This window comes from Coregonus lavaretus (genome assembly GCF_964263955.1).
Source record: "Coregonus lavaretus genome assembly, chromosome: 25".
NCBI lineage: Eukaryota > Metazoa > Chordata > Actinopteri > Salmoniformes > Salmonidae > Coregonus > Coregonus lavaretus.
In genome coordinates, this window is record NC_140012.1 from 31,157,856 (window position 1) to 31,175,134 (window position 17,279).

The window sequence follows — 17,279 nt, forward strand, 5'->3', positions numbered from 1 at the left end:
TCATGATGAAACTGAGACAGAACAGCAATAGTGATTACATCCAAATGAAAAATATGTTATTGTACATGTTAAATATGAAACAAAAAGACAGAAAACAAAAACAAAGGTACCGCTTGAAGAAAATAATAATAAATAAAAAACTGGGAAATAAATTGATTAATGAATGAATCAGCTATAAGCTATAGTGACTACTCTTCTAACTTTAGAAATACCCCCACAAGCTACAATGGTAAACTATAGCAAAAGAGACCAAAAGAGACAACCACATAGACAACCACACAGACACAGCAGTTTTCAGCTGTCTGTGCAACACAATGTGGAACTTCAACAGAGCTATTTCCAGATGTTAAGTTGAAACAGTAGGCGGCAGGTAGCTTAGTGGTTAAGAGCATTGTGCCAGTAACCGAAAGGTCGCTGGTTCTAATCCCAGAGCCAACTAGGTGAAAAATCTGTCTATGTGCCCTTGAGCAAGGCACTTAACCCTATTTGCTCCTGTAAGTCGCTCTGGATAAGAGCGTCTGCTAAATGACCTATTATTATTATAAACAGATTGATCGTCTGTTTAGGTGAATCAGATCAGATTACGTTGTTTTCACTTCCTCTATGATGTCTCCTCACATGCCGGCACAGGTCCATCTGTCAGAGACAAATCTGAGACCTCCACTACAGTAACAGCAGAGATAAACAGAATAGAATAATAGCTCTATAGTATTCTATTATTCTATTACTTATGGCAATTGCAAAAACGTTGTTGTAGATTTTGTTGCACTTTGTGAAAACCATGTGTCCAACTTTCTAACTACATCCAAGAAGTGAGTATCAGAAGCATATTAACATGAAAATATATTTCAGGCAAAGCAATGATCATCATTCATGATTTCACATATTCTTTCATTTAACCTTAGGCTACACGACACATTACATGTCTCTCATGAATGATGGAATTGCATAATCCTGTATGAAGACATGTTGGAGATCACACTGCAGCATAGTAAATGTTAGGCTACATAAAAAAAAGGAAAATAAATAACTCAATATGTGTGTGTGATATGGGCTGTGTTGTAAACATACAGAAGGATGCGGCTCTTATCAAAGTAGCTGATTCTCGCGAGGGTTGGCTTAGCAGAGAGAAACACCGAGGAGAGTGAGCAAAATAAGGAACAGACAACCACCCAGCCTGCCTGGCGTACAGAGCAGACGGGGCCAGGGATAGACAGAGCAAGGAATGCCGTCCGAGAAGTGGCTGGGCGTGACGTCACGAGTTTCCTGAACGTCAACAACAACCTGCAGCATCAGAACCTGACAGCGGCGGTTCCCAGTGGGCGGTTCCCGGGGTAAGAGGAGTCGCAGTCGCTTTTTTCAGCCACCACAACCTCCCTGTATTGTTTGAAGCCATTCCAGCAGCGACACAGTTTATCCTCTCGTGGTGTTTCCTGCCAAGGCTGCTTCTCTCTCATTTATTCACACGCGCAGAAGAAAAGCACGAGCTTAAAAAAAGTACAGGGACGCTTTCGGGGGCGATAGGGGAACCAATTGCTCTCCCCACGACAGCCAGGTAATATAATTATGACAACAACCATAGTTATGCTGCAAGACGGTTGTAAATATACTTCTGATACTGTGTTTATGTGAAGTTTGTAGTGTGCAAGAATGGTGGAAGCTCTGTCCACTGACAGCTAACGTTAGCCAGAGAGGGTTTGTGGTGCTTGCTACGTGATGATGTTCATGATGATGATGATGATGATGCTGCAACGAGGCTGCGAGTGCGAGACAGTAGACAGTAGACAGGAGACAGGAGGGAGGTGGAGTGGTCTGGGTCGGGATCTGGCCTAGTGTGTGTGTTCTCAGCATTGCTTTCTGTCCCCCCCCCCCCCCCCCCCCAAAGAAAATAAAAATAAATCCCGGATAATAAATTGTTTACATCAGGTATTAAATATTCTATATAGTCAAGTATCTGAATAGTTTGGAATAATTTATGCATGCCAGTAAAGTCGATTCTGAATTTTTTTGCTCATCTGCTAGTAAGCTATTAGGCGGCATGCGTTTGCTTGACAGCTCTTGAGGTGAGATGATGCAGTTGCTACTGTAGTGCTGGCTGGCTATTATTGGGCGCGTTCAAGGAGATACGTTTTGTGAAGTTGGTCTCACCGCCTTTCAAAGTGTGTTGCATTACGGGGATACAAATTGTCTAACTTGAGCCTACATGTCAACTGCATTGCAATTGCTCCTCACCAACTTCAACCTGCAGCAATCGCCTGCGTTGTGGGAGGATCTATTTTCAACCAGTCATTATGGTGTTTTTGTTTGAGCCAGCGATGGAACAGGAACAAACTTTTCTGTGATTCATGTAGACAGTGGATATATACAAATAAATAATATTTGAGACCTCTCACCAATTGATTGTACAACGTACAGACATGATTTCAGTTTGTGAGTGTGTGATATGGGGGGTTAGAGACATGTTTATTTCGACAACTACGTTGACACTGCCATGCATCTGTGCCTTGCTGTAGGAAAACCACAACAGTGTCCGACTTTCCACTGTCGCAGATGCACCTCCCTGACTTCACTCATCGACTTTCGTCTACAGTTGGCTGCATTAGCCTAACAACTGGAACATGCTAATTTTCAAAAAGCAGCAACATTGTTTCCATAAACCCTTTGAATCCTCTGTCAGTTTGATACTTTGTGTGCCAACAATGCTTACTAAAGCTCTTGTTTGTTTATGTCTGCATTTCTGCAGCAATCTATAATAATTCAGGATGTTTTGACCCACCCATGTGACACACTCACTTTATATTGAGGACTAACACTGCTGCCTCCTCCTCTTTCTACATAAACATTTGGAGTGACGATGGCTTCCCCCATAGCTCTCATACACCCCTGCTGCTGCCCGTAACCACTGGTACAGTGATAGGCTTCTGATGCAGCCTCCATGTAAATCATACAGTAGGCTATAAGAGTTGACAAGTGATACTGAGGTAATTCAGTATCTGACAAGATAAGAGGACCTCCTGGGATCCATCAGACAACATCCGCCAGCGTTCAATCACACCTTTTAATTTCCTTAATTTCAAACCAAACCACTGGTCTCTCTCTCTCTTGTTTCTCACTGTGTGATCCTTATGAATCACATTTTCATTCTTCATTCATGCACTGTTCTGCTCCTTTGGTATTAGCCTAATCCATGTCTAATTCAAAAGGCACAAATAAAATAGTTTTTTATTCTTGTGGGCTAGTCTGTGCAGATGATGATGACAATAGATTTGGATTTGATAGACAACCCATTTTGACATGGTTTACTTCCGTATCTGTTTATTTTCTCCAGAATTTCTTAGGGAGATAAATGTCTTTGGACAACAGCTGCTGTCCTGGGTCTGTTCTAAGATGTTCGATGCTAAAGGAAGGGGAAGTTAGGAAGTGTGTGGCTAGGCTTAATGTACTAAGTGCTTCCATGAAGCCATCTAGGGTTACAGAGCAGTAGGCCTAGTTTTTATCTGGATTCTTAAGTGCGCTGCAGGAGTCGTGTAGAGCAACATGATATCCCTCCGCTAAGGAATCACTTGTACCCTTGACCAGGGTCTTGTTCATTAGGCACAAATTGGAGCATAATTTAAATGTGTTTCAGAACCACTTCAAAAACGATTTGATGCATTTTAAGGAGTTTATGCGGTCTACATTTGTTGATAAACAAATTAAAAACACATGCCAGCCAGGGCATGTGCATACTGTGTGTTTAGACTATACTGTCTACAGAATACAATCATTCTAATCAAGGCTTTTTGACTTAGGTCAGCAATTTGCATCATTCTATTATTTCAGCTGTCTGTCATGTTCTGTATAACACTAGTGATGGGGAAAAAATGTATACAGTTACATATCGGGACTTTTTGGGGACGAAATCCTATAGTTTTTATTATTTTTGCGCTAGTCGGCTGTACCTGCACCAAAACTCAAGTATTTTTCCTTCATAGCTTGTTCTCAATCTTCTTTTTAAATAGGAAGCCAATTTGTTTTCAGGTCTTTTATTTCCACGACTAATGAAAACTATTTTTCTCATGGCTCTTCCTTGTCCCTCTGCAGCAGATAGATGGTGATCAATATGTTTGGAACATCGAATCCCAATAAAATCACAGTATCGATACAATACATATAGAATCGTGAGAAGCGCAATACAGATCGTATCGGCACCAAAGTATCGTGATACTATTGTATCGTGAGGTCACTGGCAATTCCCAGCCCTATATAACACCATTACTTTTCTCTTGTGTAGACTCTGGGAATGTGGATGGTCTGTCTGCTCTCTCTATTCTCTCCTGGGATAGTAGATTATTTGCTTAATAGGCTGCGGGCTCCATTGTTTAGACACCATTGATTAGGTCAACTGAATGCATTTGGGCAATTCTACGGTAACCAAGTGATGCTGAAACAGTGCAGATGCAAAATTTGGTAACAGAATGACGGCACAAACAGCACAAACCATCATTCTGTTACACAACTTTGCTGCTGCACTGTTCTTCAGGTAGGCTAAATGTGTTTTTGTAAAATTGTTAAAAGTAGTCCTTTTGTTTAACTTTGCAATCATTGTTTTTTGTTTGACATACATTTTTAAAGTCTCAGCATCACTCTGTTACCGTAGAATTGCCCATTTGGCTCCTGAAATAGATTTAGGCTACTTAACCCTTCTGTAGTGATTATTGGGGGAACTAGGCCTATGTCATAGTTAGGGTTGCAAAATTCCGGGAACATTCAATAAATTCCCTGGTTTTCCCGAAGTCCCAGTTGGAGGATTCCCGGAATCAAGAGGGAATAAGCAGGAAATCCCCAACCGGGATTTCGGGAAGTCCAGGGAATTCCCAGAATTTTGCAACACTAGTCATAGTGTTTGCATGATGAAGCATTCTGTTTTTGTACACTATCTATCTAGTTTAGAGAAAGAAAACATTTGAGTAAATTCAATGTTGTTGTAAATCCCCCAAAATGGAGTCAAGCCAGGCATTAGCCTAATAAAATTGTTTGCTTGCTGGTTTTTGTCCAGAAATGCTCTGGTGCTTGTATCATTCTAGCTATTCTTTATTTCCTACATTTCAGCAGCTGTGAATTCATTTATGTGTACCTATCCTATATTATTGCTGCTGTATGCTCCTGCCTCTAGGGCTGAGGGAATTGTAAATGCTTCATGGTGTATTTTTGAATGGAATGAGGCGTTTCAAATTATCTTTCTGCTTGTCCACCCCCACAGTGTGAGTCAGGTCAGCCTCTCACTCTATAGTTTACTTAGTTGTTTTGATTTGAACGTGTTTTATTTGTCAGTGTGTTGATGCCCAGTGGGCACTAATTGGCCTTTCATATTGCTATGGGAACTAAGTACAACCCAGTGTTGGAGGTTACATACTCATTATTGGTTTAAAACATGGCATGGCTCCATGTGTTCGGTGCCTTGTGAAGATAATTAAAGTTATTTATTTACTAGTACAGGTGGGGCAGCCTGTAATAATAATAATAATATACTGTACTTATAGAGACTATGGGCCTATTTGTCCACAGAATCTCTAGGAAATCAAATGTCTTCCATCTGCTATCACCAAGTCTGCAAACTGGCCTCTTCCTCAGGACAAGCATTGATAGTTATTCATGGTGCGTAATGTCTTTCTGATTCCCTTGTGGCAGGTGTGTCTAGTAGTTCACACTGGCCTTCTTTGATGGTCACTGCATACTCTGCAGGCATGTGCTTCATGAGTTGATTTTGCTGTCATCTCACTCACTCACTGATTCCTTTGTTTCCTTCAGTGGATGGGATCAGTAATGTGACTGTAGCCTATAAAGATAGGATAGGTATGGATTAGTCTAGTGGGTGACTACAGTATTGCCCATTGGAGAGTGATCACAATCGAAACTGGAGTGCAGTGAATTTCCCTAATGTGGTGTGCTGTTCATTTGGATTCAGTGCTGTTCCCTGATATGGCGAGACTGATTAATGGTGTGTGGCTGGCTGGTACCTCGTACCCCTGCACATTGATTAGGTACTGATACTCCCTGTATATAGCGCCATTCCTGTGTATTTTATCCCTCTTGTTACTATATATATTATTTGTTTTACTCTGCATCGTTGGGAAGGGCTCGTAAGCAAGCATTTCACGGTAAAGTCTACACTCATATTTGGCGCATTTGACGAATAAAATTGGATTTTATTTTATTTGGCTGTCTCTGTCTAGACCCTCCCTCCGCTCTCCTCTCCACTAGGGCTGGGAATTGCCAGGGACCTCACGATACAATATTATCACGATTCTATAGGTATTGTGATTCGATACTGAGATTTTATTGCGATTCAATGTTCCAAACATATTGCTCGCTATATGTCTGCTGCAGAGAGACGAGAGCCATGAGAAAGCGAGTTTTGATCAGTCATGGAAATAAAAGTATTGAAAACATGTTGGCTCACTATTTAAAAAGAAGATGGAGAACAAGCTATAGGATGACAAATACTGGAGTTTTGGCGCAGCTACAGCCGACTAGTGCTAGCTTACTTTTTAATGTATTTTTTATTTTTACGAATCGATAATATTGATATTATATTGTCAGAAAAAATTATAGCGCTCTATGTAACTGTATCGATTACCCCTCCCCCCATCACTACTCTCAATCCCGTGTTGAAATTAAATGATTATCTCAAGGTGCTCCCTCTGACTACATAAAGACATTGAATTCAGCGTGGTTGGTTTTAGCACAGCTGAAGCCCAGTTCTGCAGTGACAGGCTTGCAACAGCAGGGCTGGGGCTTCGTCACACTGGATCTCAGCTTGCCACTGTGGAGGGAGGGTGCAGGGGAACATAGGGGAATGGCGGCCAGCAGCACACACTGCTGCCTCTGCCACACATGAAGAGCCATGCATGATATCGACAGTCAGCTCTCTGTCCTTCTTCCGCCCCTCTCTACTACTATAGACTAGTACTACACAGACCTGAGCTATCAGACAGGCTGAGTCACCACATCCTCTGTGCCTCCTTTTTATTATTTTATGTGCTCTGTCCTTTATAGTATAGTCATTCATTGACAGTCATATGAAACCCAGCAGCGTTCTGTGCAAGGCAATGATTGGGAAGCTCCGTAGCCCATAAGGTTGTGGCTGAAACCCCCTCCAGCCCCATCATATACCCAGTGTGTACACCCCAGTGATTTTATAGGCTTGAATGTGCTACACAGCCAGCCATTAACACATCTTTCTGGGAGGCTTCATCTCTGAGTTCACTTTTATGTTTGGGTGATGCCAGGGTGGGTTCATCTTTTATAAAACATGGCACACAAGAATTCTAAATGTATTTTGGATGAGCTGTGAAAGCAGCACACCAGATAACAGCAGTCCTATAGAGAGAAAAACAGATACAAATCTGTTTTTCTCTCTATAGGACTGCTGTTATCTGGTGTGCTGCTTTCACAGCTCATCCAAAATACATTTAGAATTCTAACCTCACTCATTACGATACTAACAAACGTTCCCTAAGCAATAGGCTATTACTTCAAGTATTCAGCACAGTAATTCGGAGACAATGAAATTGAAATATTATCTATTGTCTTGAAATGCAATCTATACATTTTCATGGATAATGAGCCTCTAAGGCCTCCTTGATTATTATAAGGAGGCATTATTTGATAGTGATCTCAGGATAATAGATTCTGTTGTGTACCACCTAGGAATTTGAAATGAGGCATGCATGTCTTGCTGCCCCTCACTGAACATTTTCTTATGATATATTTTTGGGGAGGATGTTTGCAGTCTGAGGTTACAGTACTCGGATTGCATGGTGTTACAGTATGATTCCAACACTCTGATCATAAGGTTTCAGTTCAGAGTCTCTCACATTTTTCTCGCACTATCACTATCTGCAACAAGTACAGTATCAAGTTACCTGTGGGCCTTTCACCTGTGAGGGATTCTGTCAACCAACATAGCTACTGCCAAGCGGCTAACGTTAGCAGCGCGCTGACACTATTAGCCTAGTACACAGTGTGTTTACTAATGACTGCCATTTAAAGATTAAGGGCTATCTTCATTGATGCCTCCCCTCCCCTCCCTTGTCTGTCCCTTCAGCACTCCGCCAGAATCTGGACCATATCAACAGCAGATTAAGCTTGTTTAGGATAATAACGTAAATATGTGGGCGAGGAGAGCAGGGCACTCACTAATAATGATAACACACTGCATGTACTGTACATTGTATTCAATAAGGAGGTTCATTTCACTCACCTCATCAACTCATTGTCCACTCAGTCAGTCAGGTTAATTCATACAATTGGGGTCAAAAACACCTTTAGTAAGACACAAAGTCAGATACAAGACATTGGCTATCTGGTTTGTCCAGTTTGGTTTTCCAAGAAAAAAGGGAAGTTCAAGAGAAGTGCTGGCCTGGGTCTTAGAACATACAGTGCCAAGAACACAAGAAAGGGGACAGTATATTAAATCATGCCAGTACTTGTGATGCCCCGAGGCCTGCGTATCTCCACTCCAGCCAGTGTTCGCTTTGAGGACTAATATGGGTGACGTGTGCATCATGTGTATGTTACTCATGCCACTGTACACTGTCTTATACACACAGTTCCAGGCCAATTGTTAGGCTAGATTGTACTGTACTTGGTGGCTTCAGTAGTTTTAAAGAGACTGTAATTGTCAGTTGGCCAAGTATTGTGCATTATAGATGTGTATTGTGTTATATAGGCTACGGAACCTTGGAAACCAGGTTGGCATTACATTAAGTTAACGTCATTTGCACGGCCAACACCACAGTAGCTCTCCCAATGAGCATGTTTGATCAAATTTTCTTAACTAGATACCTAAAGATCTATTGTGTTGTGTGGCTGTACATCTAAAAATGGTACTGATGAAAACGAGAGCAAAAACAAATAGCAAATGCACCTGCAGAGGCATTCTGCCAAACAGTTTAGCTCTACTGTTTCCTGTAACGTGTCAGTAATCCTGTGTGATTTTGCTCTGTAGTAAAGGGGTGAGTTACTCTACCGGGACAGACAGTCGGGTATGGGAGAGAGAGTATTGGGTGGATTGTGCATACACCAGCTCTGTGGTAAACAGTTAGTGGATCATGTTTGATGCGCTGCTAGCCTAATAAATGACTGTGGGTCTTCTGAGTGTTCACAAAATGCTGCCGTCAGGAGATTTTCTCTGAAAACCAGTGCTTGACTTGGACTGAAATAGGTTCCGGTGCTCATTTTGGGTGCCGTTACTGTTTACATTTAGGTGCAGGAACTCCACAATACTTTTGAGCTAATATTCTATAAGAGGAACAAGAGCTCAAGCAGTAGAACATTTTAGGTGCCGGTACTCAGCTCCGGTGAGCTCCTACCCAAGTCAAGCACTGCTGATAACTGGCACTTTGTGTGGAGTTGTGTCATTTATTCCCCAGCCTGATATGACAAGGCTTTTCTTAGATGTGTCAGCAGGCCTGATCTGAATACTGATGCTAGGCAGAGCAACACAGTGGAATACACTAACTTTGATTTATTAAGCTAGCCTATGGTGAGTCTTTATACAGTACAGTATGGCAATGCAAGGTTCTATGGCACCACAATTGAAAAGCTTGCTGGTTTGATTCTCTCTGGACTGGCTATCAGATTTGGATGAATTCCTTGTACATTTCACAATACTCTTCTGGTCCTTGATATAACATAGACATTCACAAAACTGTCTGACTGATGATCACAGTCACTGTTAAAAAAATAAATATCCTTTCTTCTCAAATGAAGTAAACAGGCGACCATGATACATTATGACACATATAAAATAGCATGCAGTGTATAGGTTAAGGCTATGACATACTGTCCTGTATATCATATAGCCTACATTTACATTTGAGTCATTTAGCAGACGCTCTTATCCAGAGCCACTTACAGTTAGTGAGTGCATACATTTTCATACTGCCCCCCCGTGGGAAACGAACCCACAACCCTGGCGTTGCAAGCACCATGCTCTACCAACTGAGCTACAGGGGACTATATATATTATTATTATTATTATTATTATTATTTTTATTTTTTTTACAGTAAGTAATCCAATGAATGAACCTTGTCTACTGGTCAGACACTTCTCATCTGATTTTCGTGGACGTCAGAGTGACCACTGCTTCTAATACTGTTTGGAACAATGGTAATGTTGCGCCCCAAGTGAAGACAAGGCACACTATTGTAGCAGTACTAGAGACCGTCACATGACCCTCTGAGGCTTCTGTAGTAGCTGGTCATTAGGTCAATAGGTTAACTGGCGCTTTGAACTCCTCAGTGTGGAACAAATTCGATTGAACTATTTAGTGGGTCTGTAATGTTTTGAGAACATGCTGTTTTCAGAAGTAGTAAGTAAGTAACCACTCTGGCAAAATCAATACTGCTCTAGTGGTCTTGGGAAATCAACTCCTGCTGTTGAAGGTAAACACATAGCCTTGTTAAAGGGATACTTCAGGATTTTGGCAACGAAGCCCTTTATCTACTTCCCCAGAGTCAGATGAACTCGTGGATATAATTTCTATGTCTCTGCATGCAGTTTGAAGGAAGTTGCTAACTAGTGTTAGCGCAATGACTGGAAGTCTATGGTAACTGCTAGCATGCTAGACTTCCAGTCATTCCACTAACCCTAGTTAGCATTGGCTCACGAACCTAAGTTCCTTTTCGATTAGATTATAGCTTAGATAACACACCAAATTCTTAGAGAATTTTGAAATCAGACTTGATTGATTGAATTTATTAGACAATGTAAAAAAAACATACATTAGAGCACTCCAGCCGGAGACTTGAAGAAGAGGTTCACTCAACAGCCTTTTAGATGGAGGTTTTGAAAGGTAGCATAGGGTCATTGACAAGTGTTATTTTTAGACATGGCGTATCGTATCCTAGAGTTTTAGGTCAGTGATGTGCCCCCACAACCCACACAAGCCTCTCCCAGGCCGCGCCAACCTCCATCCTGTTCTCCTGGCTTCTCACCAGAGGCTCCAGCTGCCCACCCACCCACCACCACCTCCAATACAACCACCGTTTATGAATGAATCCTCAGGCCTTAGCTCAGATCAGATGAGAGAGGAAGTAACTGAGTGTCTCACTGATTTACTCAGGTTCTTAAGCTATTTGATTTTGAATTTTAGGACCCCTTAAGATATCAAGATAAATTATATATATAAAAAAAATATTTGATGAAACATTGATATTAGCCCATAGAAACGCATTGAATAACAACTTCATACATGGATGGATAAACAGTCCAAAAAATATTCAAAAGGAAGTTTGTTCTGAAGTGTCTGTCCTATATCTGAGAGATATAAGAAAGGTCAGGAAACCATTTTTTGTAATTTTTTTAAAACATGTATTTAACCCCTTATTTTAGGCATTAAACTATCTCCATATATACTTCCATTCATTTTTTTAACTGGTACTCGGCTACCTTCAGATAGTGTTTGTGAGAGTCTCATCTTTCATTAGAGGGGTCATAATAGTTTGGAGGCCAAACCGTTCAGATGGTACAGACGTTTCCTTGAGAAGACCGATTTCTTTTCTTTTTTCATGGTCTGACAAACACGGTGGATTGAGACGCAGCCCAGGCAAAAAAAAAACGAAGAAAAAAAGCTGGATATCTCTAGCTTAAACTGATGGATTTGATGGGGATTTTTTTATTATGCTAATTAGATTTACGCGGGGGCATGGACATCGACTCTAGGTGGTTAATAGCATAATCAAGAACTTTTTGATGTTTGATCGACTTTCTGTTTTATATTATTGGTCTTTTAGACTAGAGGGAACATTTAGGTTAGATGTTTGTCACTTTCTTTTATCCTGTTTTGAAAGAATATAAGGATAGAAAAAGACCAATAAAGACAGGAACATTGCAATATAGCTACTAAATAAACAGCATAGGAATGTGGTTCAGGGATGAATAGGAAGTATCAATAGGAGAGTCCACTGAGGAGAACTACTGAGGAGAAAACAAGGCAACAAGAGAAAAGCAGCTTTGGTGGGATGGAGGGATGTTATTTGGCTTCACAATGACTTTGTTGTTTGTCATGTCAGATTGTGTAAGAATGAAGGGGGGAAAAACAAGGAGAGAGAGAAAATAATCCATGCATTCTTTTTTTCCCTGTTTCTTCCAGGCTGAGTCACCACTGGAGAGTGGGAAGGTCTGGAGAGAGAGAACGAGAGAGAGAGAGAGAGAGAGAGAGAGAGAGAGAGAGAGAGAGAGAGAGAGAGAGAGAGGAGGGGGAGAAGAAACGACCAGGAGAGGAAGAGAAGACCCGACACCACTCGTGTGTGTGTGTGTGTGTGTGTGTGTGTGTGTGTGAGAGTGAGTGAGTGAGTGAGTGTGTGTGAGCGAGAGCAACTGAGCGAGCTGCCGGGAGAGCGCGAGTAAGGGAGGGCGAGAGACACCGCCGGCATCGAGGCTGGGAGGCACCATGAGCGATGTCACCATCGTCAAAGAAGGCTGGGTGCAAAAAAGGGGTAAGTAGTACATCTCCTCTCCTCCTATGGGCTGTTTTATAACTGACTGGAGTGAGTGAGTGAGTGAGTGAGTGAGTGAGAGAGTGAGAGAGAGAGTGAGAGTGAGTGAGAGAGTGAGAGAGTGAGTGAGAGAGTGAGAGAGTGAGAGAGTGAGAGAGTGAGAGAGTGAGAGAGTGAGAGAGTGAGAGAGTGAGAGAGTGAGAGAGAGAGTGAGAGAGAGAGAGAGAGAGAGAGAGAGAGAGAGAGAGAGAGAGAGAGAGAGAGAGAGAGAGAATGGAGAGAGAATGGAGACGTGTGTGAGAAAGCGAGGGAGTAAACATGGAGATGTGTTTGAGAGTGAGAGAGTAAATGAGTAAACACATGGATGGGTGATTATTCTTTGTGTGTGTGTGTCTCCCCAGGGACATGTCTCTTTATTATGGTTGGCTGGCTGCTTTACGCCAGGGCATGGCTTCAGTCTGATTGTGTCTGAAGAGAACAGTGTGTGTGGGTGTGTGAGAGGAGGGGAGGGGGGAGCACACAGCATGTGCCTGCAGTATGTACATGGTTTTCTGAGTGTCTGTCTGAGCTTAGCTTGCGGAGGTTGCGTGTGTGTGCGTGCGTGTTTGGCTGCTGTTGCTAAATGAAGGGGAAGGAGTGCCCCAGTGTTGATGTTGCAAGGCTGTTTTACTCCGATTTTACTTGGTCTCCCCTGCTGTGTGTGGAATAGAGACAGGATTGCATTTGCTTTAAGCTGTTGTCTACTGCCGGCTTCTACTAGACATGAAACAACCTCCCTTGTCCCTGACTCAATGCTAGTGTCCCTTTCTGGTCCTAGTCCTCCAGGGATGCTGTGCTGTATGTGACATAAACCCTGAAGAGAAAGAAAATTACCATTTTATAAAAAGATTTGTGTAATTTCTCAGTTAATTTAATAAAGTTTGTGTTAGATTTCATTTTTCAATATTTTCATTGTTTTTTATTAGTTTTTTCCTGTAAAGCACATTGCGTTGCATTCCATGTCTGAAATGTGCTGTATAAACAAAGCTTGATTTGATTTGATGTTATGCACTTGGACTGTTGCACAACAGCCCTGACATGTGAGGAGCAGGGCATCATAGGGTCGTAGGCCACTGGCAGGTTCCTGTTGAGTCTGTTGAGATCCTTTGATGAAGAAGGACAAGATGTCTACACTGGTCTTCACTGGTCTTCACTGGTCTTCACTGGTCTTCACTGGTCTTCACTGGTCTTCACTGGTCTACACTGGTCTACACTGGTCTACACTGGTCTACACTGGTCTTGGTGCCTTGCTCTGTCTGTTTGTCAGTCTGTCTGTCTAGGTCTCTGTCTGTTTGATGACCTTCTATTCCCCCTCAGTCTGTGCCCTGGGTGGGTGCTCTCTCTGACATATTGGGAGTGTTCAATGCTTTTCTCAAACCACCTAAAAATGCTCAGTGCTGTACAAAATCAGAGACAGCCTTAGTTTGCATTACAGCCTTAGTTTGTGTGTGTGTACATGCCATGCATGTGTGTGTGTGTGTGTGTGTGTCTGTCCAAGCATGTGAGCAACAATGGCACTGGCTGGCTCCAGCCACTCTTGCCACCCCATTTGGTTGAATTATGAGCCCCTAGTCCATGTCTGACACACTTGAGTTGATTTAGAAGACTCCAGGTACACTCCTCCAGCTCCTGCTCTCTCATTGAGCTGCCTAAATTGATTTTTATGGACAAAATACAAGTGGTGAAGTGGCTGGTCAGTGGACCTTAATGTCTGATGTGATTTATGGGGTTTTTGACCTCCAGGGGTTCTGCTAAAGACTACAGACACATTATAGAAGGATCTGTTGCTGGAGAGGTCCTCTGTAGCTCAGTTGGTAGAGCATGGCGCTTGCAACGCAAGGATAGTGAGTTCGATTCCCGGGACCACGCTTTAGATAAAAGCGTCTGCTAAATGGCGTCTATTATAGGTGAGATGAGCCACAGTCTGTTCTGGGTTTTTAGACCTGCAGCACAGTCACACTGTGTTCTGTCTCTAAGGGTCCTAGAGCTCATGTCTGTCTGTCAAAATGTTATGCAGCTTTTTAGGAGGCGTCTGCATGCAATTTTCCAGACCATAGTACAGAACCATTATTCCAATGCATTTGTGGTCTTACACAATGTCAAGGCTTGCAGTTTAAGTGCTATTTGATGTTATTTAAGTATTGATCCACTCAAAGCATAATTAGCCAAAACCAAGAAATTAGCTTAAGGACAGAGCTTGTTTTTCTTCAGACATGATCGAATCAAGGCTTTAAGCTCTGAAAGGGATTCCAGTGAAATGCATTGGGGGGGTTCAACCAGAGGCACGGGGGGAGCGAGAGTGCTGTTGAGTTATCTGGGAAATGTCTGAACCTTAGAGCTTTATAATACTAGCAGTGCAGAGGTCATGTAAGTGTGCAGCGGTTGCATCGGTTTCAATGCAAATCACGTGGGTAGGTGAATGAAAAATCATGCAATGTATGACGAAACACCGCCTGAACACACTAGTAAAGATTAAGCATAATCACACCAGACGTTTGTGTGTGTGTATGTGGTCTCTGTGTGAGTCAACCTCTCGGAGCCTCCCAGATGTGCACATGCTCCAGAGCTGTCCATTCCATCCCATATAAAGCCATGTGGGAACCTGGGGGATCTGTTCAAACTTCCCTCCCTCCCTCCCTTGGAGGGGAGGGGCCACGCCTTCCTCCAGCCAAGCAGCCTGCAGATGGGGAGACCGAGAAGAGGAGAGGTGAGGAGAGGAGCCTCGGCCCTAAGCTGCCTGGGAAACAGAGCACGTTTTGTTAGGCTTGGACTCCGGCCAACATGACCTTGTTCACCCTCTCTTTCTCTGCCCCTCCCTCTCCTCTCTCCATCTCGCGCTCATCTATTTTCCCTCCGCGCTCTGTCTCGCTCCATTCTAACCGCCTGCCTTCCTGCTTGTGTTTCCCTTGCTGCAGTAAAGTTATTTTGTCCCTGGCCTGACACAGGCTGTGTCCACTCTCTACTGGGTGAGTTTGTGAAAACAGAGCTGTGATACAAGGGAAAAAGGGGGCGTCTGGCGGTGACATAATTTCCTGTTTACAGACCAGCTGAATGGGTCTCTCTGAGAGAAGGCCAGTTGAATGGGTCTCTCTGAGAGGGGGCCAGCTGAAGAGAGGGTGATTGACCAGCTCCTCTGTCCTCCTCCCTGCATTCCAGCCCTCCATCCATCCATGCTCTCACACTCAATTCACTAAGTGCTGATTGAACTCTGGGCCAATGATGTCCTCATCCCCTGGAAGCAGCAGATCGGAGACGAAGGTAGAGCAATACACTACTAGGCTCTGTTCAGTCCAAATCTGTAAACGGGTTTCCCGGTTCAATCAAAAGCAGCATTCTTCCATGTGTGTATTATTGCAATCCAAAGTGAATTGTTTTCAACTACTTCCTGAAATCCGGTCACTGGGTTTGATGGAATAAGTCCCACTGCTTCCAGGGCTCACTAAAAGACATGTATTAATATAATCTGATGACTTTTGCAGTGTGGACCTCCTAGATATCTCCCTCACAGATCTAAATGGATTCTCTCTAGCGTTTGGTGAAGCACAGAGGGAAATGGATGGCATCTGCACCATTCAGATAAGCATCCCACATGGCCCCCTTGGGTTGGTTCTGGACGGCGTGTCTGTGCCATCATCTCTGGTTAAGAGCAGACCTCCGTGTGTGTGTGTGTGTGTGTGTGTGTGTGTGTGTGTGTGTGTGTGTGTGTGTGTGTGTGTGTGCAGAATGAGTGCTCTGGGCCTACAGGGGCTGCTGGGATCACAGTCAGAACACTGATGGAACACTGTGTACTGCGGGGGTGATGACGGGGGAAAAGGGGAGGGGGGATGGGAGGGGGCGGAAGCTGTGCTGAGGCATGAATGAAGGTATCCCCCCCCCCCTCTCTCTTACTCTCCCTCTGTCTATCTCTCTCTTTCTTTCTCTCTCTCTCGCTCTCTGACACTGACCTTGGTGGTACCAGCTCTGCTGACTGCGCTGTACCTTCAGTCACCTCTGGCAGGGAGGTGGGCAGGGAGAACCCATCTGACTCCACACAGAGCAACACTTCAGTGGCCACTGCACCACTCCTCTGGCTCCCCTCTCTCCCTCTCCGCCCAGGCCTCACAGTGGGGGGAGGGGGCAGATAGCGGGAACTCCCTGGAAAGCTCCTCCATGACTCAGAAGAAAGTGAGACACAGACAGCAGCCAATGTGATGTGACCTGTCTGGTCTGTTTCCATAATTTGCTATCCACTTATCACACTTATGGTACATGTCTAGCTGCTCCTCTCCTCTCCAAGAGCACTAGTAGATAGAACAGTGTGGCTTCACTACTATCAGATCTGTCTGCCTCCAGTCCTCTCCTCATGATGGGCTCCAGTGTGCGTCTGCCTGCCTGCCTGCCTGCCTGGTAGTGCGTTCCATCTACGCATATTAAGAGGAGGAGTGCAGCCTCCACAGTCACGACTCAGCCTTGCTGTGTCTGTGTGATGCATCAAGGACACACGCACACAGACAGACTTACTGTAAATACAGAAAATTGTCTGTCTGGCTGGCTGTCTCTCTGGCTGGCTGGGAGAGGTCTTGCTTGCTGACTGGCTGGCTGGCTGGCAGTCTTGTCTGTCTGGACTAGCTGGCTGGGAGAGGTCTTGCTTGCTCACTGTCTTTCTGGCTGGCTGGCTGTCTGAGTGGCTGTCTGGGAGAGCTCTTACTTGCTGACTGGCTGGCTGGCTGGGAGAGGTCTTGCTTGCTGGCTGCTGCCCAGGGAGGGGTGCAGGC

The 17,279-nt window shown here is 43.7% G+C and overlaps 1 protein-coding gene across 3 annotated transcripts in view; it reads left to right on the forward strand.

The window, feature by feature from the left end:
• The first annotated feature begins 12,305 nt into the window (after positions 1 to 12,305).
• akt3a (v-akt murine thymoma viral oncogene homolog 3a) overlaps positions 12,306 to 17,279 on the forward strand; it is a 124,359-nt gene continuing 119,385 nt past the window's right edge. For all 3 annotated transcript variants that reach the window (XM_084142194.1, XM_084142193.1, XM_084142195.1), the window contains exon 1: positions 12,306 to 12,486. In XM_084142194.1, coding sequence (XP_083998320.1) covers positions 12,441 to 12,486 — 46 coding nt within the window. In that variant the 5' untranslated portion in view covers positions 12,306 to 12,440. The remainder of the gene's footprint in view (positions 12,487 to 17,279) is intronic.